At 38.6% G+C, this 27,015-nt stretch overlaps 1 protein-coding gene across 1 annotated transcript in view; it reads right to left on the reverse strand.

Annotated features, from left to right (window-relative positions):
• Window positions 1-27,015, reverse strand: part of LOC128660956 (aspartyl/asparaginyl beta-hydroxylase) — a gene marked incomplete in the record, with an annotated part of 420,872 nt that overhangs the window by 313,354 nt on the left and 80,503 nt on the right. Inside the window, 2 exon segments of the mRNA XM_053715069.1 lie at window positions 10,547-10,615; window positions 12,705-12,749. Coding sequence (XP_053571044.1) covers window positions 10,547-10,615; window positions 12,705-12,749 — 114 coding nt within the window.

Here is a 27,015-nt window from a genome sequence, read left to right on the forward strand (position 1 = left end):
CGAATAAAATCTTCACCTTGAAGGGAAGATAAAGGAGCCTGGATTTAGAAGTCATATATCTGCAGACCAAGACTAGAAACTGAAATCTCCGACTCAAAAAGTTCACCTTCTGAAGCTACAGAGGATAACTCATCCTCTGATAGCTGGGATATAGTAGCTAAATCCGATAAAAAATTAGATGACTCTAGGTCAGGAGAACTATGTTTAACCTTTCTCTTGCATTTGTTAGAGCGAGGTAAGGCACTCAGGGCCGCAGACACCGCTGGCTGTAACTGTGCAGTAAAGTCCTCTGGAAAAAGGCCCGCTCCAGATGGAGGATTAGTTGAGCTGCAGGGAACTGCATGTGGAGCAGGTAATGTAGAAAGAGTAGCAATTTCTCAGAACCCAGATTCCTGAGAAGTAGACAGCTCAGAAGGGCTAATAGCGCTATGAGTATTAGTAGGCTTGTCTCCCTCCTTAGACTTTAGAATAGTGTTCAGGCAAATGGAACAAAATTCAGCAGGCAGGCAAACCATGGCCTCCTCACAATATAAATAGTAATTATTATCAGTACAGAAGGAGCAGAACTGTCTAATGTAGTATCAGAGTCCTCCATAGCTTTATATATTCCCACAGAAGGACAAACAAAAAGGAAACACTTTTATTTAAAAAACTGCACCTTAATACTCCCAATAGCTGTCGCACTCACCACCTCCTAGACCCAGACAGCTAACTGTGAAAACGCTCTCCTCAGGAATGAGGTCTGTAGCAGGATCTTAGGAAATGAAAGAGACTGCACCCGGTCACATGGTGCGTAAGACATGACTTCCACTGCTATGAAAAAGGGCGCTAAGCTATTATTAACTGAGCAACACTTCAAAAACAAAAAGTGAAACCTGTTTTTTCCAAGCCAAAAAACACACAGTCTCCAGACTCTAAATTTTATCAATACTCTCACTGAGAGGTTGACATGATTACTTAAAACTCCAGTCCATTCTTACAGGGAACTGTCATATCTGTGCCGGACCTTGTTCTCTACTTATCCTTTGGCCTCTAGATCCTTGCACCTCATATCGTGATCATTGCTTTTCTTATCCTATAAATGATTAGCCCACTAATTGACACCAGCTTGGAATTCTTGTGCCGCCTACTCGCAACACTTGCTCACAAGCACCTAAACAAAGCTAACGACTGACCACAGTTAGAAGCTCCCGGCTGTAGTGTTTCTGCTGTGACGTCACACGCCACCGGAACTACACGCGATATCGGGAAACCCTAGCTTTGCATAGTGCAATCCTGCTGCAAAGACATCTCCTACTACTCTCATCTCCTCTAAACTAAAACTTTGGTGTGCTTACCGGTAAGTGCCATAATCCACTGTATCTTACACAAACTATTCCGGATTCACACGCTACTATTATTAACCGGAAATATCTCCTGTCTAGCAGTAAATTTCATCTGACCAAAAGGATAACTCTTACAAACTCAAGAAGTAAATTCAAAGTATGCAGATTGAACCTTAGCATGTTAACCGACTAATTTCACTCAGTAGAGAGACTGATTAACCTTTCATGTTCCACAGTGACAGCTTACAACAGTGACTTTATTCTGTTTAGTTAAAACAGGTTTACTTTCTGTTTTCCCTATCTACGGTTAGCTCGACTTGCTCTGTGCAAAGATATAAGGTCTGCTATCTCAGTTGTTAAGTCAGCATTACCGCATATTATATGGAAGGTGAATGAAAGAGCACTGTAGCTATATGTAATTGTTTCCCCTTCAGATACAGTGTTCAACATTCCCCCATTCAAACACAAAAATCTAACCTGCAGTTGTGGTCTTAATTATTTAACTTCTTCTGATTTCAGGAATTGACACGTAAGCCTGACAGGAACATACCCATTACAGGATTATCCAAATCTTCTGACACTTCTCTGCCACCTCCTATAGTGACGAAAGGCAAAGAATGACTGGGGGATGGTGGAAGTGGGAGGGATATTTAAGCCTCTGCCTCCTATCCTGGTGGCTAGGTGTTGTATTTCCCAACAGTAAAGTTGTGGACTCTCCCTGCCTTATGGAAGGAAAACTAACGCATCTGAATTAGCTTGCCCAGCAGGAAGATGCTCACCCAAAACACAACCTTTTCCCACTTGTCACAGAAGTACCAGTCTTGTCCTCTAGACAGACAAAATGAACGGTTGCATTTCTCTTGTTATTAGGGGGTATTTTAAGGGCAGACTATTCCCCCCCCCCCCCACTCTTTGGAGGACTAGACCAGTCTAATAATTCAGGAAAGCTTTCCTCTGTCAAAAGCACATTTGGGGGGGGGGGGGAGAATTTTCACGGGACTAACCATAGAACCAGGCTTTTTAGGCTTTGCTTAGCAGTTACTGCTTGATCCCAGAATGGCCTCTAGTCTCAAAATCTGCTTCAATCAAGAGATGAACAAAACTAAAAATATGGGTAAAAATTTCTTTTTTTTTTATTTCAATTAAAAAGGGACAGTAAAGTAAAAAAAAAATCTTTCATGATTTAAATAGGGCATGTAATTTTAAACAACTTTCCAGTTTACTTTTATTACCAATTTTGCTTTGTTCTCTTGGTATTCTTAGTTGAAAACTAAAACTTCATGTGCTAATTACTTAGACCTTGAAGACTGCCTCTAATCTGAAAGCCTTTTGACAGTTTTTCACCACTAGAGGACGTTAGTTCATGTGTTTCATATAGATAACATTGAGCTCAGGCACGTGAAGCTCCTAGGAGTCAGCAATGATTGGCTAAAAATGCAAGTCTGTCAAAAGAACTGAAATAAGGGGGCAGTTTGCAGAGGCATAGATACAAGGTAATCACAGAGGTAAAAAGTATAATATTATAACTATTTTTTTTAGCTACACTTAAATGTGTTTCCAGAATTAAATCCAAAAAGATACATGTTCTAAAAATCAGTATTTTTATTCTCAGTTCTACAGATCCTGGAAGTTAAAAAATTGCCATAAAGGTTTAAAAAACAGGACAAAGTCTAACTTCATTAATGAAAAACATAATTTATGTAAGAACTTACCTGATAAATTCATTTCTTTCATATTAACAAGAGTCCATGAGCTAGTGACGTATGGGATATACATTCCTACCAGGAGGGGCAAAGTTTCCCAAACCTTAAAATGCCTATAAATACACCCCTCACCACACCCACAAATCAGTTTAACGAATAGCCAAGAAGTGGGGTGATAAGAAAAAAAGTGCGAAGCATATAAAATAAGGAATTGGAATAATTGTGCTTTATACAAAAAAATCATAACCACCACAAAAAAGGGTGGGCCTCATGGACTCTTGTTAATATGAAAGAAATGAATTTATCAGGTAAGTTCTTACATAAATTATGTTTTCTTTCATGTAATTAACAAGAGTCCATGAGCTAGTGACGTATGGGATAATGACTACCCAAGATGTGGATCTTTCCACACAAGAGTCACTAGAGAGGGAGGGATAAAATAAAGACAGCCAATTCCTGCTGAAAATAATCCACACCCAAAATAAAGTTTAACAAAAAACATAAGCAGAAGATTCAAACTGAAACCGCTGCCTGAAGAACTTTTCTACCAAAAACTGCTTCAGAAGAAGAAAATACATCAAAATGGTAGAATTTAGTAAAAGTATGCAAAGAGGACCAAGTTGCTGCTTTGCAGATCTGGTCAACCGAAGCTTCATTCCTAAACGCCCAGGAAGTAGAAACTGACCTAGTAGAATGAGCTGTAATTCTTTGAGGCGGAATTTTACCCGACTCAACATAGGCAAGATGAATTAAAGATTTCAACCAAGATGCCAAAGAAATGGCAGAAGCTTTCTGGCCTTTCCTAGAACCGGAAAAGATAACAAATAGACTAGAAGTCTTACGGAAAGATTTCGTAGCTTCAACATAATATTTCAAAGCTCTAACAACATCCAAAGAATGCAATGATTTCTCCTTAGAATTCTTAGGATTAGGACATAATGAAGGAACCACAATTTCTCTACTAATGTTGTTGGAATTCACAACTTTAGGTAAAAGTTCGCAACACCGCCTTATCCTGATGAAAAATCAGAAAAGGAGACTCACACGAAAGAGCAGATAATTCAGAAACTCTTCTAGCAGAAGAGATGGCCAAAAGGAACAAAACTTTCCAAGAAAGTAATTTAATGTCCAATGAATGCATAGGTTCAAACGGAGGAGCTTGAAGAGCTCCCAAAACCAAATTCAAACTCCATGGAGGAGAAATTGACTTAATGACAGGTTTTATACGAACCAAAGCTTGTACAAAACAATGAATATCAGGAAGAATAGCAATCTTTCTGTGAAAAAGAACAGAAAGAGCGGAGATTTGTCCTTTCAAAGAACTCGCGGACAAACCCTTATCTAAACCATCCTGAAGAAACTGTAAAATTCTCGGTATTCTAAAAGAATGCCAAGAAAAATGATGAGAAAGACACCAAGAAATATAAGTCTTCCAGACTCTATAATATATCTCTCGAGATACAGATTTACGAGCCTGTAACATAGTATTAATCACGGAGTCAGAGAAACCTCTATGACCAAGAATCAAGCGTTCAATCTCCATACCTTTAAATTTAAGGATTTCAGATCCGGATGGAAAAAAGGACCTTGAGACAGAAGGTCTGGTCTTAACGGAAGAGTCCATGGTTGGCAAGATGCCATCCGGACAAGATCCGCATACCAAAACCTGTGAGGCCATGCCGGAGCTATTAGCAGAACAAACGAGCATTCCCTCAGAATCTTGGAGATTACTCTTGGAAGAAGAACTAGAGGCGGAAAGATATAGGCAGGATGATACTTCCAAGGAAGTGATAATGCATCCACTGCCTCCGCCTGAGGATCCCGGGATCTGGACAGATACCTGGGAAGTTTCTTGTTTAGATGAGAGGCCATCAGATCTATCTCTGGGAGCCCCCACATTTGAACAATCTGAAGAAATACCTCTGGGTGAAGAGACCATTCGCCCGGATGCAACGTTTGGCGACTGAGATAATCCGCTTCCCAATTGTCTACACCTGGGATATGAACCGCAGAAATTAGACAGGAGCTGGATTCCGCCCAAACCAAAATTCGAGATACTTCTTTCATAGCCAGAGGACTGTGAGTCCCTCCTTGATGATTGATGTATGCCACAGTTGTGACATTGTCTGTCTGAAAACAAATGAACGATTCTCTCTTCAGAAGAGGCCAAAACTGAAGAGCTCTGAAAACTGCACGGAGTTCCAAGATATTGATCGGTAATCTCACCTCCTGAGATTCCCAAACTCCTTGTGCCGTCAGAGATCCCCACACAGCTCCCCAACCTGTGAGACTTGCATCTGTTGAAATTACAGTCCAGGTCGGAAGAACAAAAGAAGCCCCCTGAATTAAACGATGGTGATCTGTCCACCACGTTAGAGAGTGCCGAACAATCGGTTTTAAAGATATTAACTGATATATCTTCGTGTAATCCCTGCACCATTGGTTCAGCATACAGAGCTGAAGAGGTCGCATGTGAAAACGAGCAAAGGGGATCGCGTCCGATGCAGCAGTCATAAGACCTAGAATTTCCATGCATAAGGCTACCGAAGGGAAAGATTGAGACTGAAGGTTTCGACAGGCTGTAATCAATTTTAGACGTCTCTTGTCTGTTAAAGACAAAGTCATGGACACTGAATCTATCTGGAAACCCAGAAAGGTTACCCTTGTTTGAGGAATCAAAGAACTTTTTGGTAAATTGATCCTCCAACCATGATCTTGAAGAAACAACACAAGTCGATTCGTATGAGACTCTGCTAAATGTAAAGACGGAGCAAGTACCAAGATATCGTCCAAATAAGGAAATACCACAATACCCTGTTCTCTGATTACAGACAGAAGGGCACCGAGAATCTTTGTGAAAATTCTTGGAGCTGTAGCAAGGCCAAACGGTAGAGCCACAAATTGGTAATGCTTGTCTAGAAAAGAGAATCTCAGGAACTGATAATGATCTGGATGAATCGGAATATGCAGATATGCATCCTGTAAATCTATTGTGGACATATAATTCCCTTGCTGAACAAAAGGCAATATAGTCCTTACAGTTACCATCTTGAATGTTGGTATCCTTACATAACGATTCAATAATTTTAGATCCAGAACTGGTCTGAAGGAATTCTCCTTCTTTGGTACAATGAAGAGATTTGAATAAAACCCCATCCCCTGTTCCGGAACTGGAACTGGCATAATTACTCCAGCCAACTCTAGATCTGAAACACAATTCAGAAATGCTTGAGCTTTCACTGGATTTACTGGGACATGGGAAAGAAAAAATCTCTTTGCAGGAGGTCTCATCTTGAAACCAATTCTGTACCCTTCTGAAACAATGTTCTGAATCCAAAGATTGTGAACAGAACTGATCCAAATTTCTTTGAAAAAACGTAACCTGCCCCCTACCAGCTGAACTGGAATGAGGGCCGTACCTTCATGTGAACTTAGAAGCAGGCTTTGCCTTTCTAGCAGGCTTGGATTTATTCCAGACTGGAGATGGTTTCCAAACTGAAACTGCTCCTGAGGACGAAGGATCAGGCTTTTGTTCTTTGTTGAAACGAAAGGAACGAAAACGATTGTTAGCCCTGTTTTTACCTTTAGACTTTTTATCCTGTGGTAAAAAAGTTCCTTTCCCACCAGTAACAGTTGAAATAATAGAATCCAACTGAGAACCAAATAATTTGTTTCCCTGGAAAGAAATGGAAAGTAGAGTTGATTTAGAAGCCATATCAGCATTCCAAGTCTTAAGCCATAAAGCTCTTCTGGCTAAGATAGCCAGAGACATAAATCTAACATCAACTCTAATAATATCAAAAATGGCATCACAGATGAAATTATTAGCATGCTGGAGAAGAATAATAATATCATGAGAATCACGATTTGTTACTTGTTGCGCTAGAGTTTCCAACCAAAAAGTTGAAGCTGCAGCAACATCAGCCAATGATATAGCAGGTCTAAGAAGATTACCTGAACATAGATAAGCTTTTCTTAGAAAAGATTCAATTTTTCTATCTAAAGGATCCTTAAACGAGGTACCATCTGATGTAGGAATGGTAGTACGTTTAGCAAGGGTAGAAATAGCCCCATCAACTTTAGGGATTTTGTCCCAAAATTCTAATCTGTCAGGCGGAACAGGATATAATTGCTTAAAACGTTTAGAAGGAGTAAATGAATTACCCAATCTATCCCATTCCTTAGCAATTACTGCAGAAATAGCATTAGGAACAGGAAAGACTTCTGGAATAACCGCAGGAGCTTTAAAAACCTTATCCAAACGTATAGAATTAGTATCAAGAGGACTAGAATCCTCTATTTCTAAAGCAATTAGTACTTCTTTAAGTAAAGAGCGAATAAATTCCATCTTAAATAAATATGAAGATTTATCAGCATCAATCTCTGAGACAGAATCCTCTGAACCAGAAGAGTCCAAAGAATCAGAATGATGGTGTTCATTTAAAAATTCATCTGTAGAGAGAGAAGATTTAAAAGACTTTTTACGTTTACTAGAAGGAGAAATAACAGACAAAGCCTTCTTTATGGATTCAGAAACAAAATCTCTTATGTTATCAGGAACATTCTGCACCTTAGATGTTGAGGGAACTGCAACAGGCAATGGTACATCACTAAAGGAAATATTATCTGCATTAACAAGTTTGTCATGACATTTAATACAAACAACAGCTGGAGGAATAGCTACCAAAAGTTTACAGCAGATACACTTAGCTTTGGTAGATCCAGCAGGCAGAGGTTTTCCTGTAGTATCTTCTGGCTCAGATGCAACGTGAGACATCTTGCAATATGTAAGAGAAAAAACAACATATAAAGCAAAATAGATCAAATTCCTTATAAGACAGTTTCAGGAATGGGAAAAAAATGCCAAACATCAAGCTTCTAGCAACCAGAAGCAAATGAAAAAATGAGACTGAAATAATGTGGAGACAAAAGCGACGCCCATATTTTTTGGCGCCAAATAAGACGCCCACATTATTTGGCGCCTAAATGCTTTTGGCGCCAAAAATGACGCCACATCCGGAACGCCGACATCTTTGGCGCAAAATAACGTCAAAAAAATGACGCAACTTCCGGCGACACGTATGACGCCGGAAACGGAAATGAATTTTTGCGCCAAAAAAGTCCGCGCCAAGAATGACGCAATAAAATGAAGCATTTTCAGCCCCCGCGAGCCTAACAGCCCACAGGGAAAAAAGTCAAATTTTTGAGGTAAGAAAAATATGATAATTAAAGCATAATCCCAAATATGAAACTGACTGTCTGGAAATAAGGAAAGTTGAACATTCTGAGTCAAGGCAAATAAATGTTTGAATACATATATTTAGAACTTTATAAATAAAGTGCCCAACCATAGCTTAGAGTGTCACAGAAAATAAGACTTACTTACCCCAGGACACTCATCTACATGTTTGTAGAAAGCCAAACCAGTACTGAAACGAGAATCAGTAGAGGAAATGGTAAATATAAGAGTATATCGTCGATCTGAAAAGGGAGGTAAGAGATGAATCTCTACGACCGATAACAGAGAACCTTATGAAATAGACCCCGTAGAAGGAGATCACTGCATTCAATAGGCAATACTCTCCTCACATCCCTCTGACATTCACTGCACGCTGAGAGGAAAACCGGGCTCCAACTTGCTGCGGAGCGCATATCAACGTAGAATCTAGCACAAACTTACTTCACCACCTCCCTTGGAGGCAAAGTTTGTAAAACTGATTTGTGGGTGTGGTGAGGGGTGTATTTATAGGCATTTTAAGGTTTGGGAAACTTTGCCCCTCCTGGTAGGAATGTATATCCCATACGTCACTAGCTCATGGACTCTTGTTAATTACATGAAAGAAAAGGCTGTTGTCATGTTGTATGCAGCAGTATTAAGCTGTGGACTGTATGGAAGCTTCAATGAATAACAATGCTGAGCTACAAATAAATTACACTGAGTAATAGGGGATTCTATTTGATAGGGACATGGTACCAATTTTCTGATTAAATTCAACAAAGCACAAACCTGAGATAAATTACCCACAATAGCCCCCTAAACATACTGACTCTGGATGAAATGGGGGGAAAAAACTAACAGTGGTCTACTGGTAATATGTTCCACAAATGCAACCACATACTGAAAAATACTGGATGAAAAAATGAAAAAGGTTAAATATACATGCATAAAAGTCACACATACACAAGGAAAACAAAATATGATAAAACAGAATTTATTTTTTTGCACAAAATACCAAAGACATGCAAAATACATTTTTATATATATATATATATATATATATATATATATATATATATATATATATATATGTGCATGTGTTTGTGTGGTGTGTGTGTGTGTGGTGTGTGTGTGTGTGGTGTGTGTGTGTGTGTTTGGTGTGTGGTGTGTGGTGTGTGGTGTGTGGTGTGTGTGTGGTGTGTGTGTGGTGTGTGTGTGGTGTGTGTGTGGTGTGTGTGTGTGGTGTGTGTGTGTGGTGTGTGTGTGTGGTGTGTGTGTGTGGTGTGTGTGGTGTACCGAAATGGAAATTCTAGACCGAAAACCTAAAATCCGGGATGCACTTGGCCGAAAATAACGAAAATGTATTTTTTTTTAAAAATAAAAAAAAATTCCATAATTGGAGCCAATAAAAAAAGCCCACATTTTTATTGAAAGTAATACACTAAAATGAGAAAAAAATATCTTAAAACAATAATATGCTATACACAAAAAAAACAGGCAAAAAAATAATGCCATTTTTGGCCAAAATGTTTCTGCGACCAAAATTTTGGTGCATCCCTACTTAAAATAATATCAATATACTGTATTATTCTTCATTTACTTCTATGTAACAGAATCATATTTAACAAGCTTTTTTTTTTTTTTTACCAATTATCCAAATAAAGTATAGTCTTAGAAAACTCATATGCAGAACAGTAAGTCAAGTAATGAACTTAAACAGCAGCTCTAGGCTAGCATCAAATTTGAAACATGCTACACAATTTTACCGAAAATAACAAGCAAAAAAAAAAAAAAAAAAAAACCGAAATAGCCAAAAATGCCATTTTCGGCCAAAGCGTTTCTGTGGCCAATATTTCGGTGCATCCCTAATTTTTATATATATACACACACACACAGCTCTTTGGCAACATAAACAACCATATAGTCAAAGCATGAAAATAAATTCAAAAGAATGGAAAACATTACAATGTTTAAGTGTATGTGTTTGAAAAGCTACAGATCACAGCTGCTATGTGTGGTTTAAAAAAAAATAATATAAAAAATAATATAAAATGTCAGAACTCAAAAGGCAAAAAATAGAAATGAATTAGCACACACAAGGTAAATTAGATGCATTACACTTGACCATATTTCACCAGGGTGCATTACAATTCTAATCTTTATAAACCATTTAATATTTTTGCATTAGGAGAGCCTTCTAGCGCTAGATGCAGTCTTTTTGATGACACGAGCAAACATTCATTAAGCAAATGTAAAAATGTAAATTGCAGACACCATAAAGCAAACAATCATGCACTTGCCTAGTAAAACTTTGGCATCCTCTATGTCGAAATCTCCATCCCCATCTGCATCGTAATCTCCAAGTTTCCCTGTTAGAGAAATGCAAGGTAAATAATGGATCAGACTTACAATGAAGTCAGCAATCTTATTTTATATTGCATGACACTGAAATATAGTTGAAAAATATTTGTAATCCAATTGTGCTTTTTTTAACCCAGTTGTTCCATACTTTATTTATAATACCTCAGAATATTAGTCCAATATTTTTTTGTAATTTATTTATTTCTACCCAACTCCCAAGGGGCTGAAGTGTACACTGCATAATGTTCTAAAATTATCTTCTTCCTGCAACTGGTCAAACAGTGTGTATATCAACATTTTGATCAATTCTAATATGTTTAACTTAAGTATTGTGTCTTTAAATATTAATTCCTTCTGTTTGCTAATCTTTTAAAAAGCAGATTTTAGTTACTGTATATACAATACATATAAATAAAAAATGTCTTAAAGGTCCCTATAATATGGATTTTAACAATTAGGATTCTAAACAGTCTCAGTAAAAGCATAGCTTTAACACTATAAAATAGCTTGAAAATAACTAAACAGCTATTTTTCAGAAATTTACTGATCCGCATAATCTTAATCATATTAACCATTTACCGATATCAAGAACTCCTTTCAATTTTAGTTACAGGGACAAAATGTTTAAAATAGATTCTCCAATCATTCTAAAAACACTGACACTAAATACCATAGGACATTTCTGTAAGCAGATTTGATGGATTTTTGCAAATATGTTTACAATTCAGAAACAAATCTACTCTGCAAAGTGTCAAATCAAAGCTTAAAAGGGACATTAAAACACTAAATACATTTTAGCTAAAATGATGCATTCAAAAAAAAGATTAGCCTGAGAATAACACGTAGATGTATTTTAAAAAATTTCATTAGCCGTTTAAAGGGACTCTAAACACAATTTTTTTTCGTGATTTAGAGAGAGCATATAATTTTAAGCAACTTTCTCATTTACTCCTATTATAATCTTTCTTGCTATCTTTATTTGAAAAAGCAGGAATCTAAGCTAAGGAGTCGGCCCGTTTTTGGTTCAGCACCTGGATTGCGCTTGCATATTGGTGGCTAAATGTACCCCACAAATCAGCAAGCGCTGAACCAAAATGGGCCGGCTCCTTAGCTTCCTACTTTTTCAAATAAAAATAGCAAGACAACAAAGAAAAATTGATAAATAGGAGTAAATTAGAAAGTTGCTTAAAATTGAATGATCTATCTGAATCATTAAAGAGAAAAAAAAAATGTGTTTAGTATCCCTTTAAATATTGACAAAAGTGGAAAAGTTTTAGTGTCTATAAAACAATGGGCACTGTCATGTTGTAACTTAGGTTACCTTCTCTGCTGTGGCCAATTAGGGACAGTTATAAAAATAGATCACTAGAGTGTGCAGCTAATGGCTTAGATATTCTGTATAGAGACTGATAACTACAGTATATGATTTGTTTAAAAAGACAGTAAACAGTAAACTAAAATGAAGCTCAATAGATTAAATTGTCCTACAAATATAGCCATGTAAATAAAAATTGCAGGATATTCAGTTGATGACGTATATATTTTTATATTCAGAGGCATATAGTCCAGCCAACCAGAATGTGCCAAAACCAAAATAAATGTTACACAGCACACTCAAGGGGTTGCCGTGCATGTGAAGTATGTGCCAGAAAGCCATCATAATAAACAGCAAAGGGCAATCAGCACACATTTAAAATCTATTGGGGTGTTAAGTCGTCTTCTAAATAGCTGAACTGCACACCCTTGATTATAATTACAACTTTGAAGTAAAATGAAAACTAAAATGCAATAAGTTTAATTATGAATTTACAGGGCTGTTATACATTTTGTTTTAACATTTATAGTCCCTCTAAGCTTGTTTGCACTGATATGAATAAGTTTGTAAAGGCACACAAACCAATGCATAATTTATTTTCACTATAGACAAATAATTGTTCCACATTTTAGAAAAAGAATGAAACAGAAAACAGTCATGAGAGTCAATGGAAAAATGTATTTATAGAAATAAAGAAAACTAAGTGCACAATGTAAAAAGGAATATGGATAAGAAATAGAAGGAAGGAAGATTCATTTAATGTTTTGACTCCGGTTTCCTACCTTGAAGCACCTCTGACAAGTTATAACGGAAATCCTTTGCCTTGGCTGCATGTATGATAAAAATATTAAAACTATTATTTGTATCAGGAAAGCAAATTATTTTAATTAACAAAAGTTTGATATTGTTCTATTAAACAGAATGCAACAATTAGGCTTCAGTAGGGGAAGAAAAAAAAACATAATTTATGTAAGAACTTACCTGATAAATTCATTTCTTTCATATTGGCAAGAGTCCATGAGCTAGTGACATATGGGATATACAATCCTACCAGGAGGGGCAAAGTTTCCCAAACCTCAAAATGCCTATAAATACACCCCTCACCACACCCACAATTCAGTTTAACGAATTCCAAGCAGTGGGGTGATAAAAAAAAGGAGTAGAAAGGAAATTTGGAAATAATTGTGCTTTATACAAAAAATCATAACCACCATAAAAAGGGTGGGCCTCATGGACTCTTGCCAATATGAAAGAAATGAATTTATCAGGTAAGTTCTTACATAAATTATGTTTTCTTTCATGTAATTGGCAAGAGTCCATGAGCTAGTGACATATGGGATATCAATACCCAAGATGTGGAGTCTTCCACTCAAGAGTCACTAGAGAGGGAGGGACTAAAACAAAAACAGCCATATTCCGCTGAGAAAATAATCCATAACCCAAAAATAAGTTTATTTTCACTTTTGAAAGAAAAAAACTTAAATCAAAAAGCAGAAGAATCAAACTGAAACAGCTGCCTGAAGAACTTTTCTACCAAAAACAGCTTCCGAAGAAGCAAATACATCAAAATGGTAGAATTTAGTAAATGTATGCAAAGAGGACCAAGTGGCTGCTTTGTAAATCTGATCGACTGAAGCTTCATTCTTAAAAGCCCATGAAGTAGAGACTGATCTAGTAGAATGAGCTGTAATTCTCTGAGGCAGGGTTTGACCCGACTCCAAATAAGCTTGATGAATCAAAAGTTTCAACCAAGAAGCCAAGGAAACAGCAGAAGCTTTCTGACCTTTCCTAGGACCAGAAAATAAAACAAATAGACTAGAAGTCTTCCTGAAATTTTTATTAGCTTCCACATAATATTTCAAAGCTCTTACCACATCCAAAGAATGTAAGGATCTCTCCAAAGAATTCTTAGGATTAGGACATAAAGAAGGGACAACAATTTCTCTACTAATGTTGTTAGAACTCACAACCTTAGGTAAAAATTGAAAAGAAGTCCGCAAAACTGCCTTATCCTGAAGAAAAATCAGAAAAGGAGACTCACAAGAAAGAGCAGATAGCTCAGAAACTCTTCTAGCAGAAGAGATAGCCAAAAGGAACAACACTTTCCAAGAAAGTAGTTTAATGTCCAAAGAATGCATAGGTTCAAATGGAGGAGCCTGTAAAGCCCTCAGAACCAAATTAAGACTCCAAGGAGGAGAAATTGACTTAATGACAGGCTTAATACGAACTAAAGCCTGTACAAAACAGTGTATATCAGGAAATATAGCAATTTTTCTGTGAAATAAAACAGAAAGAGCGGAGATTTGTCCTTTCAAGGAACTTGCAGACAAACCCTTATCCAGACCATCCTGAAGAAACTGCAAAATTCTAGGAATTCTAAAAGAATGCCAGGAGAATTTATGAGAAGAACACCATGAAATGTAAGTCTTCCAAACTCTATAATAAATCTTCCTAGAGACAGATTTACGAGCTTGTAACATAGTATTCATCACTGAATGAGAAAAATCTCTATGACTTAGAACTAAGCGTTCAATTTCCATACCTTCAAATTTAATGATTTGAGATCCTGATGGAAAAACGGACCTTGAGAAAATAGGTACGGCCGCAACGGAAGTGGCCAAGGCGGGCAACTGGACATCCGAACCAGATCCGCATACCAAAACCTGTGTGGCCATGCTGGAGCCACCAGCAACACAAAAGACTGTTCCATGATGATTTTGGAAATCACTCTTGGAAGGAGAACTAGAGGCGGGAAGATGTAAGCAGGTTGATAACACCAAGGAAGTGTCAGCGCATCCACTGCTTCCGCCTGAACATCCCTGGACCTGGACAGGTATCTGGGAAGTTTCTTGTTTAGATGAGAGGCCATGAGATCTCTCTCTGGAAGCCCCCACATCTGAACAATCTGAGAAAACACATCTGGATTGAGAGACCACTCCCCTGGATGTAAAGTCTGGCGGCTGAGATAATCCGCCTCCCAATTGTCTACACCTGGGATATGCACCGCAGAGATTAGACAGGAGCTGGATTCCGCCCAAGCAAGTATCCGAGATACTTCTTTCATAGCTTGGGGACTGTGAGTCCAACCCTGATGATTGACATAAGCCACAGTTGTGATATTGTCTGTCTGAAAACAAATGAACGGTTCTCTCTTTAGTAGAGGCCAGAACTGAAGAGCCCTGAGAATTGCACGGAGTTCTAAAATATTTATTGGTAATCTCGCCTCTTGAGATTTCCAAACCCCTTGTGCTGTCAGAGACCCCCAAACAGCTCCCCAACCTGAAAGACTCGCATCTGTTGTGATCACAGTCCAGGTTGGGCGAACAAAAGAAGCCCCTTGAACCAAACAATGGTAAATCGCCATAGAACAAGCCACTGAGCTGTTGTTCGTTCCTGGTAGAGCGCTTCTCTCTATGTATGCAAATTATTATGACCCTGGGGAAGTCTCCCTATGGGTGATGGGGGAAACCAGACATGGACTCCTTGCCCAGTGTGCTTAGAGGAATGTGGCTGCACCTCACTGACGAGGCCCATAGGAGGCCGAAACGATCGTCTGGGGTTGTCATGTTCCTTGTTCATAGGAGAATTGCCTGGTATTTCGTGGCTGGACTGACCTTACTTGGCAGGATCAGACTGATATACTTCAGGAAAGTTTTCTTCTGTGAAAAGCACACTGGTCTAAAAGAGGCTGCTTCCGGGTGGTAAATCGCCATAGAACAAGCCACTGAGCTGTTGTTCGTTCCTGGTAGAGCGCTTCTCTCTTTGTATGCGATCTATCCACCATGTCAGAGAGTGTCGTACATTGGGATTCAAGGATATTAAATTGTGATATCTTTGTATAATCCCTGCACCATTGATTCAGCATACAAAGCTGTAGAGGTCTCATGTGAAAACGAGCAAAGGGGATTGCGTCCGATGCTGCAGTCATGAGACCTAAAACTTCCATGCACATAGCCACTGAAGGGAATGACTGAGACTGAAGGTGCCGGCAGGCTGCAACCAATTTTAAACGTCTCTTGTCTGTTAGAGACAGAGTCATGGACACTGAATCTATCTGGAAGCCTAAAAAGGTGACCCTTGTCTGATGAATCAAGAAACTTTTTGGTAAATTGATCCTCCAACTATGTTTCCGAAGAAACAACACTAGTTGATTCGTGTGAGATTCTGCAGTATGTAAAGACTGAGCAAGTACCAAGATATCGTCCAAATAAGGAAACACCACAATACCCTGTTCTCTGATTACAGATAGTAGGGCACCCAGAACCTTTGAAAAGATTCTTGGAGCTGTTGCTAGGCCAAATGGAAGAGCAACAAATTGGTAATGCTTGTCTAGAAAAGAGAATCTCAGAAACTGATAGTGTTCTGGATGAATCGGAATATGAAGGTATGCATCCTGCAAGTCTATTGTGGACATATAATGTCCTTGCTGAACAAAAGGCAGAATAGTCCTTATAGTCACCATCTTGAAAGTTGGTACTCTTACATAACGATTCAAAATTTTCAGATCCAGAACTGGTCTGAACAAATTTTCTTTCTTTGGTACAATGAATAGGTTTGAATAAAACCCCAAACCTTGTTCCTGAAGAGGAACTGGCATGATTACCCCTGAAGACTCCAGGTCTGAAACACACTTCAGAAAAGCCTGAGCTTTTACTGGATTTACAGGAATGTGTGAGAAAAAATCTTCTCACAGGAGGTCTTACTTTGAATCCTATTCGATACCCTTGAGAGACAATGCTCTGAATCCAATGATTTTGGACAGATTTTATCCAAAAATCCTTGAAAAACCTTAATCTGCCCCCTACCAGCTGAGCTGGAATGAGGGCCGCACCTTCATGCGGACTTAGGGGCAGACTTTGGTTTCCTAAATGGCTTGGATTTATTCGAATTTGAGGAAGGCTTCCAACTGGAAGCAGATTCCTTGGGAGGAGAATTGAGTTTTTGTTCCTTATTCTGACGAAAGGAACGAAAACGGTTAGAAGCCTTAGATTTACCCTTAGGTTTTTTTATCCTTTTCCTCCAGTGATAGTTGAAATAATAGAATCCAACTGAGAACCAAATAAATTATTACCTTGGAAAGAGATAGTAATCTAGATTTAGATGTCATATCAGCATTCCAAGATTTAAGCCACAAAGCTCTTCTAGCTAATACAGCTAAAGACATGGATCTAACATCAAATTTTGATAATATTAAAAATGGCATCACAAATAAAATGATTAGCATGTTGCAGTAAGCGAACAATGCTAGATATGTCAGAATCCAATTCATGTTGCGATAAATTTTCCAACCAGAAAGTTGATGCAGCCGCAACATCACCCAAAGAAATAGCAGGTCTGAGAAGATGACCTGAATATAAATAGGCCTTCCTTAGATAAGATTCAAGCTTCCTATCTAAAGGATCCTTAAAGGAAGTGCTATCTTCCATAGGAATAGTGGTACGTTTAGCAAGAGTAGAAATAGCCCCATCAACTTTGGGGATCTTTTCCCAAAACTCTATAGATTTTGCTGGAAAAAGATACAATCTCTTAAACCTTGAAGAAGGAATAAAAGAAGTACCTGGCTTATTCCATTCCCTAGAAATCATATCAGAAATAGCCTCAGGAATGGGAAAAACACCTGGGGAAACCACAGGAGGTTCAAAAACAGCATTTAAACGTTTATTAGACTGAACGTCAATAGGACTGGTTACCTCAATATCCAAAGTAATTAACACTTCTTTTAATAAAGAACGCATATACTCTATTTTAAATAAATAAGTAGATTTGTCAGTGTCAATGTCTGAGGAAGGATCTTCTGTTTCAGATAGATCCTCAGCAGAAGAGGATGAATTATTATGTTGTTGGTCATTTGAAATTTCATCAGCTAAATGAGAAGTTTTTAAAAGACCTTTTACGTTTATTAGAAGGTGGAAATGCAGACAAAGCCTTCATAATAGATTCAGAAACAAATTCTTTAAAATTTACAGGTATATCATGCACATTAGAAGTTGAAGGAACTGCAACTGGCAATGTACTATTACTGATAGAAACACTATCTGCATGTAAAAGTTTATCATGACAACTATTACAATGACATTAGGTGGAATAATTTCTACAATTTTGCAACAAATGCACTTAGCTTTGGTAGAACCGATGTCAGGCAGCAATGTTCCAGCAGAAACTTCAGAGACAGGATCAGATTGGGACATCTTGCTCAATGTAAAAGAAAAAACAACATATAAAGCAAAATTATCTATTTCCTTAAATGACAGTTTCAGGAATGGGAAAAAAAATGCAAAAACATAGGCCTCTTGATAGAGAAGAAAGCAGGAGGCAAACATGAATGGGGCATTGAAATAATGAAAAAAAAATTGGCGCCAAGTATGACGCACAACGTAACGTAAACTTTTTTTTTTTTTACCGGAAATGACACACTTGCGTCACTAATGACACCGCCGTGTGAAATGTCTCTGCGTCACGTATGACGCCGGAAATGACGAAGTTGCGTCATAAACGTATTTTCTCGCGCCAAAAAAATGACGCAATAAAGTCTAGCATTTGACGCACCCGCGGGCCTAACACCCGCAATTGCAAAAAATAGTCAAATTGAAAAAAAGACTAAACCCCAGGTAAGAAATAAATTTCTTAAAGTGTTTACATTCCCAAATATGAAACTGACAGTCTGCAGAAGGAAATACATGAACCTGATTCATGGCAAATAAAAGTACAATACATATATTTAGAACTTTATATAAATGCATAAAGTGCCAAACCATAGCTGAGAGTGTCTTAAGTAATAAAAACATACTTACCCAAAGACACCCATCCACACATAGCAGATAGCCAAACCAGTACTAAAACAGTTATTAGTAGAGGTAATGGTAAATTGAGAGTATATCATCGATCTGAAAAGGGAGGTAGGAGATGAATCTCCACGACCGATAACAGAGAACTTATGAAATAGACCCCCGTTAGGGAAATCATCGTATTCAAATAAGTGATACTCCCTTCACGTCCCTCTGACATTCGCTGTACTCTGAGAGGAATCAGGCTTGAACAATGTTGAGAAGCGTATATCAACGTAGAAATCTTAGCACAAACTTGCTTCACCACCTCCATAGGAGGCAAAGTTTGTAAAACTGAATTGTGGGTGTGGTGAGGGGTGTATTTATAGGCATTTTGAGGTTTGGGAAACTTTGCCCCTCCTGGTAGGATTGTATATCCCATGTCACTAGCTCATGGACTCTTGCCAATTACATGAAAGAAAAAAAAAGTAAATTTATGCTTACCTGATAAAGTAATGTCTTTTACGATATGACAAGTCCACGAATTTCATCCTTTCTTGTGGGATATTAACCTCCTGCTAACAGGAAGTGGCAAAGAGCACCACAGCAGAGCTGTATATATAGTCCCTCCCCTTCCCCTCCACCCTCAGTCATTCGGCCTAAGGTATAGGAAAAGAAAAAGGAAAGGCTAAAATGTGCAGAGGTGACTGAAGTTAAAAAAAAAAATATAAAGAAAAAACTGTCTTAAAAAGAACAGGGTGGGCCGTGGACTCGTCATATCGTAAAAGAAATTAATTTATCAGGTAAGCATAAATTTACTTTTCTTTTACAAAGATATAACGAGTCTACGGATTTCATCCTTACTTGTGGGAAACCAATACCAAAGCAATTGGACACGGATGAAAGGGAGGGACAGGACAGGAACCTAAACAGAAGGCACCACTGCTTGAAGAACCTTTCTCCCAAAAATAGCCTCAGAAGAAGCAAAAGTATCAAATTTGTAAAATTTGGAAAAAGTGTGAAGGGACGACCAAGTCGCAGCCTTACAAATCTTTTCAACAGATGCATCGTTTTTAAAGGCCCATGTGGAAGCCACAGCCCTAGTAGAATGAGCCGTAATTCTTTCAGGAGGCTGCTGTCCAGCAGTCTCATATGCCAGGCGGATGATACTACTCAGCCAAAAAGAAAGAGAGGTAGCCGTAGCTTTCTGACCCCTACACTTTCCAGAATAAACAATGAAAATGACTGACGGAAATCCTTTGTTGCCTGTAAGTAAAACTTTAAGGCACGGACCACATCCAAATTATGCAACATACGCTCCTTTTAGAAGAAGGAAAAACAATTTCCTGATTAATATTCTTATTTGAAACAACCTGAGGAAGAAATCCAGGTTTGGTACGCAACACCACCTTATCAGAATGAAAAATGAGATAAGGAGAATCACACTGTAGCGCTGAAAGCTCAGAAACTCTTTGAGCAGACGAAATAGCAACTAAAAACAGAACTTTCCAAGATAACAATTTGATATCCATGGAATGCATGGGTTCAAACGGAACCCCTTGAAGCACTCGAAGAACTAAATTCAAACTCCAGGGAGAAGTAATGGGTCTAAATACAGGCTTAATTCTAGATAGAGCCTGGCAAAAAGACTGAACATCTGGCACATCTGCCAAACGTTTGTGAAACAGAATTGACAAAGCTGAAATGTGTCCCTTTAAGGAACTTGCTGATAACCCTTTCTCCAATCCCTCTTGGAGAAAAGACAAAATTCTAGGAATCCTAACTTTACTCCATGAGTAACCCTTGGATTCACACCAATAAAGATATTTACGCCATATCTTATGATAGATTTTTCTAGTGACAGGCTTTCTAGCCTGTATCAAAGTATTGATGACCGAATCAGAGAATCCTTGCATCGATAAAATCAAGCGTTCAATCGCCACGCAGTCAGCTGCAGAGAAATTAGATTTGGATGTTGGAAAGGACCTTGAATGAGAAGGTCCTGTCTCAATGGAAGTTTCCACGGGTGCAGAGAGGACATGTCCACTAGATCCGCATACCAAATCCTGCATGGCCACACAGGCGCTATCAAGATTACTGAAGCTCTCTCCTGTTTGACTCGAGCAATCACGCGTGGGAGGAGAGGAAACAGTGGAAACACATAAGCTAGGCTGAACAACCAAGGCACTGCCAAGGCATCTATCAGTTTGGCCTGAGGATCCCTTAACCTGGATCCGTATCTTGGAAGCTTGACATTCTGTCGAGATGCCATCAGATCAAATTCCAGTTTACCCCCATCTGAGAATCAATGAGGCAAATACTTCCGGGTGAAGTTCCCACTCATCCGGACGAAAAGTCTGTTGACTTAGAAAATTCGCTTACCAGTTCTCTACTCCTGGGATGTAGATCGCTGACTGATGACAAGAGTGGGCCTCCGCCCAACGGATTATCTTGGATACTTCTATCATCGCTAAGGAACTCCTTGTTCCCCCTGATGATTGATATATGCCACAGTCGTGATGTTGTCCGACTGGAATCTGATTAATTTGGCCTTGGCCAACTGAGACCACGCCTGTAGCGCATTGAATATTGCTCTCCGTTCCAAAATATTGATTGGAAGTAGATACTCCACCTGAGTCCAAACACCCTGAGCCTTCAGGGAGCTCCAGACTGCACCCCAACCCAGAAAGCTGGCATCCATTGTCACTATCACCCATGAGGGTCTGCGGAAACAAGTCCCCTGGGACAGATGATCCGGCGACAACCACCAGAGAAGAGAGTTTCTGGTCTCTTGATCCAGATTTATCCGAGGAGATAAATCCGCATAATCCCCATTCCACTGTCCGAGCATACACAGCTGCAGTGGTCTGAGATGAAAGCGAGCAAACAGAATGATGTCCATTGCCGCTACCATTAATACAATTACCTCCATACACTGAGCCACTGATGGCAGAGGAATGGACTGAAGTGCTCGGCAAGTATTTAGAATCTTTGATTTCTGACCTCTATCAGAAATATTTTCATGGCTACCGAGTCTATCAGAGTTCCCAAGAAAGGAACCCTTGTCTGTGGAACAAGTGAACTCTTCTCTATGTTCACCTTCCAACCGTGAGTTCTCAGGAAAGACACTATGTCCGTGTAAGATTCTGTCAGTTGATATATTGACGCCTGAATTAGAATATCGTCCAGATAAGGCGCCCCTGCTATGCCTCGCGGTCTGAGAACCGCCAAAAGAGACCCTAGAACCTTTGTGAAGATTCTGGGTGCTGTGGCCAACCCGAAGGGAAGAGCAACAAACTGATAATGTTTGTCCAGGAAGGCAAACCTTAGAAACCGATGATGATCCTTGTGGATAGGAATATGAAGGTTAACATCCTTCAAGTCCACGGTAGTCATATATTGACCCTCCTGGATCATTGGTAAAATTGTTCGTATAGTCTCCATCTTGAACGATGGAACTCTGAGAAATTTGTTTAGACACTTGAGGTCTAAGATGGGTCTGAAAATGCCCTCATTTTTGGGAACCACAAATAGATTTGAGTAAAACCCCTGTCCTTGTTCTGATTTTGGAACTGGATAAATTACTCCTATGGTAACAAGGTCTTTTACACAGTGTAAGAACGCCTCTCTTTTTATCTGGTCTGCAGATAATCTTGAAAGATGAAACCTCCCTCTTGGGAGAAAATCCTTGAAATCCAACTGATAACCATGGGTCACTATTTCTAGTGCCCAGGGGTCCTGAACATCTCTTGCCTAAGCCTGGACAAAAAAAAAAAAAAGAGAGAGAGTCTGCCCCCTACTAAATCCGGTCCTGGATCGGGGGCCACCCCTTCATGCTGTCTTAGCAGCAGCGGGCTTCTTAGATTGTTTACCTTTATTCCAATTTTGGTTAGGTCTCCAGACTGACTTAGATTGGGTAAAATTCCCTTCCTGCTTTGTCGAGGAAGAGGAAGTAGAAGGTCCTCCCTTAAAATTTCAAAAGGAACGAAAATTATTCTGTTTACCCCTCATCTTAACAGACTTATCCTGAGGTAGGGCCTGGCCTTTACCTCCTGTAATGTCAGAAATTATTTCCTTCAATTCTGGCCCGAAAAGGGTCTTACCTTTAAAGGGAATAGCTAAAAGCTTATGTTTTGATGACACATCAGCAGACCAAGATTTGAGCCACAACGCTCTACGCGCTAAAATAGCAAATCCTGCATTTTTTACAGCTAATTTAGCAATTTGAAAAGCAGCATCAGTAATAAAAGAATTAGCTAACTAGAGAGCCTTAATTCTATCCAGGCTCTCAAGTTAGTCTCAACCTTCAGGGACTCTTCCAGAGCTTCAAACCAAAATGCTGCTGCAGTAGTTACTGGAACAATGCAAGCAGTAGGTTGTAAAAGAAAACCCTGATTAATAAACAAACAAACAATCTCTTTAAGAGACCTTCTAATTTTTTAATCCATAGGGTCTTTGAAAGCACAACTGTCCTCAATGGGTATAGTTGTACGCTTAGCCAGGGTAGATATAGCTCCCTCCACCTTAGGGAGGGTTTGCAACAAGTCCCGAATGGTGTCCGATATGGGAAACATTTTCTTAAAAGTAGGAGGGGGAGAAAATGGTATACCTGGTCTATCGCATTCCTTCTTTATAATTTCCAAAATTCTTTTAGGAACCAGAAGAACATCAGTATAAGTAGGCACTTCTAGATATTTGTCTATCTTACACAATTTCTCTGGTGGCATCATAATAGGATCACAATCATCCAGAGTCGATAAGACCTCACAAAGAAACAGATGGAGGTATTCAAGCTTAAATTTAAAGGACATAACGTCCGAATCTGTCTTAGGTAACACATTACCCGAGTCTGAAATTTCTCCCTCAGACAGCAATTCCCTGATCCCCAACTCAGAACACTGTGAGGGTACATCGGAAATAGCTAATAAAGTATCAGAGGATTCAGTATTTACATTAATACCTGATCTACTGCGTTTACCCTGCAAGACTGGTAATTTAGATAATACCTCTGTAAGGGTAGTTGACATAACTGCAGCCATCTCATGCAGAGTAAAGGAATTAGATGCACTAGAGGTACTTGGCGTCGCTTGTGTGGGCGTTAAAGGTTGTGACACTTGGGGAGAATTGGATGGCATAACCTGATTCTCTTCAGATTGAGAATCATCCTTAGGCACACTATCTTGACCTAAAATATGGTCTTTACAATGTAAGGCCCTTTCAGTACAAAAGGTACACAATGTAAGAGGGGGTTCCACAATAGCTTCTAAACATATAAAACAATGAGAATCCTCAATGTCAGACATGTTGAAAAGACTAATAATAGCCACAAAAGTCATTTAAACACTTTATTTATTGCTTTAAATAAAACTTTGAAAAACGTGTATTGCGCCTTTAAGAAAGAAAAAGTGAACAATTTTTCCAAAACTGCTTAAATAACGTTAATTTGCTACCAAAATTCACTAAAACTAATTGGTATACCCAAAAATTATTGCACCCTATGAGAAAGGTGAAAAAATAAGGCTCTAAAGTGAAAAATATATCAGTTTACACAAAAATACCCTCTGCACCTCGCCACAGCACTGCTGTGGCGCCTACCTGCCCCCAGGGTACTTCGTAATGAATAGCCAATACTCCAAGCCAGAGACTACTGTCCAGGAGCAACCGGAGATACTGCTTGCTGCTTCTCTGTCAGAAGGAAGTGCGCATCTGAGCGCGCAAAGACAAGCCCCACCCCTTATGGCCGAAGTTAGAGTAGGCCCAAACACAACGGCATGGGAGTGAAACACAAAACACACCCCAAACACATCCCAGCAAGCCATGCTGGATATATAATAATAAAAAAATTAAAAAATAGCTCAATCGTTTAACTGCTTATCGATTTAAAGCCCTTATGCCTCTCCCAGAGTGTCATATCATGCCCTTATGTCAGAAATATAAAATAAAAACAAGGGACTCCAGTAACACCCTTCTGTGTAACAGGTCTACTGCTTACCCCATTCCTCAAATAGGGAACTAAATGCCAGCCAGTTCTGATATATCAAGTCTCTTCAGAAATAAAAGGCTGCACAAACCTTAATGCTGCTTGTAGCATGAAACCAGTCTCCACAATGAAGATGTCTTATGTGTTACCTTCAGAAGTCTTGTAGGGACCAGCCTGGATCTTAGTTACAACTGCTAAGATCATCAACCTCAGGCAGAAATCTTCTTCTATAACCCCCTGAGGAAAATAGTACACACCGGCACCATTTAAAATAAAAAAACTTCTTGATTGAAGAAACTAAAACCAACACCTCACTTCACCTCTTCCTAGTATAACACAGGCAAAGAGAATGACTGAGGGTGGAGGGGAAGGGGAGGAGCTATATATACAGCTCTGCTGTGGTGCTCTTTGCCACTTCCTGTTGGCAGGAGGTTAATATCCCACAAGAAAGGATGAAATCCGTGGACTCGTCATATCTTTGTAAAAGAAAAACATGAGATGGTTACAGTAGGAGTTAGAGAGTTATTAGTTGAAAAAATCACAACCAGAATGATTATATCAAATTAATTAAAATAAAATATCAATTATAGTTAAAATCAATATAATTCTAAATAGAACCATTATTTAATTATATAATTGCATGATATGAAACTAAAGATATATAATCCTATACCATAGGTTTGTTAATAATAGGAAATTATATGAACTAATATGAACTGATATAAACTAATATGAGCAAATATGAGGGTAAATGTATAAATAAATTTATCACTAATTGATTAACGTTCTTTTTCCTAGCCTCACATATAAATAGCCATTTTGTGTGTATAACAGCCAATTTAAAATTCCTAATTGTGATTTCTTGGCCTCAGTGTCTAGCCCTTTTATTTACCCGTTAAGACTCTTTTTTTTATCCGTTAGATTTTTTTATATGCTGCAGCATTTTTTCTAATCCTTATTCCTACTTGGTATACTCACACCAATCATTCCACCCTCAGCATTGATATTTACACTATCATTTTACTCTCCATGTTTACTATTGGCGGTACTTTTTGCAGTATTTGGTCACCCCCCTCACCTTCATACTTTCTACGAGTTAGATGTGTTAGAGGGACAGACCTATATTAAATACTTCATTTATTTCTATATTCAGTGAGCTTATTGGGTGTACCATATAAAATCCAGGTGTGATCATATATATATATATTTTTGTATATATCTTTTATCTATATTTTTTGTATCTATTTTCTGTGTCAATTTTTTTGCATCGTTTTAGATCGATTCACACATTCATATATCAATCATATCAATTACATATACTTGTGTTAATCTAATTTTTTATCTAACCAATAAAATATATTTTTTAATTATTTTTAAAATTATACAATAAATTATTTTTACATTATACAATTGGTTTTAAAATATTACTTGTTTTTGTATATGGCATGTTAAAAGTATTTTAATTGTCCTCGGAACCTTGGAAAATTCTTATACATTTTAAATAGTGAACTGAATGATTGATGTTCTTGGTCCTACATTTATCCTCATATTAGCTCATATTAGTTCATATCATTTCCTATTAACAAACCCTATGGTATAGGATTATATATCTTTAGTTTCATATCCTATCATACAATTATATAATAAAAACAGAATTTATGTTTACCTGATAAATTACTTTCTCCAACGGTGTGTCCGGTCCACGGCGTCATCCTTACTTGTGGGATATTCTCTTCCCCAACAGGAAATGGCAAAGAGCCCAGCAAAGCTGGTCACATGATCCCTCCTAGGCTCCGCCTTCCCCAGTCATTCGACCGACGTAAAGGAGGAATATTTGCATAGGAGAAATCATATGATACCGTGGTGACTGTAGTTAAAGAAAATAAATCATCAGACCTGATTAAAAAACCAGGGCGGGCCGTGGACCGGACACACCGTTGGAGAAAGTAATTTATCAGGTAAACATAAATTCTGTTTTCTCCAACATAGGTGTGTCCGGTCCACGGCGTCATCCTTACTTGTGGGAACCAATACCAAAGCTTTAGGACACGGATGATGGGAGGGAGCAAATCAGGTCACCTAGATGGAAGGCACCACGGTTTGCAAAACCTTTCTCCCAAAAATAGCCTCAGAAGAAGCAAAAGTATCAAATTTGTAAAATTTGGTAAAAGTGTGCAGTGAAGACCAAGTCGCTGCCTTACATATCTGATCAACAGAAGCCTCGTTCTTAAAGGCCCATGTGGAAGCCACGGCCCTAGTGGAATGAGCTGTGATTCTTTCAGGAGGCTGCCGTCCGGCAGTCTCATAAGCCAATCTTATGATGCTTTTAAGCCAAAAAGAGAGAGGTAG

The sequence above is a fragment of the Bombina bombina genome, chromosome 5, assembly GCF_027579735.1.
Source record: "Bombina bombina isolate aBomBom1 chromosome 5, aBomBom1.pri, whole genome shotgun sequence".
NCBI classification, from domain to species: Eukaryota; Metazoa; Chordata; class Amphibia; order Anura; family Bombinatoridae; genus Bombina; species Bombina bombina.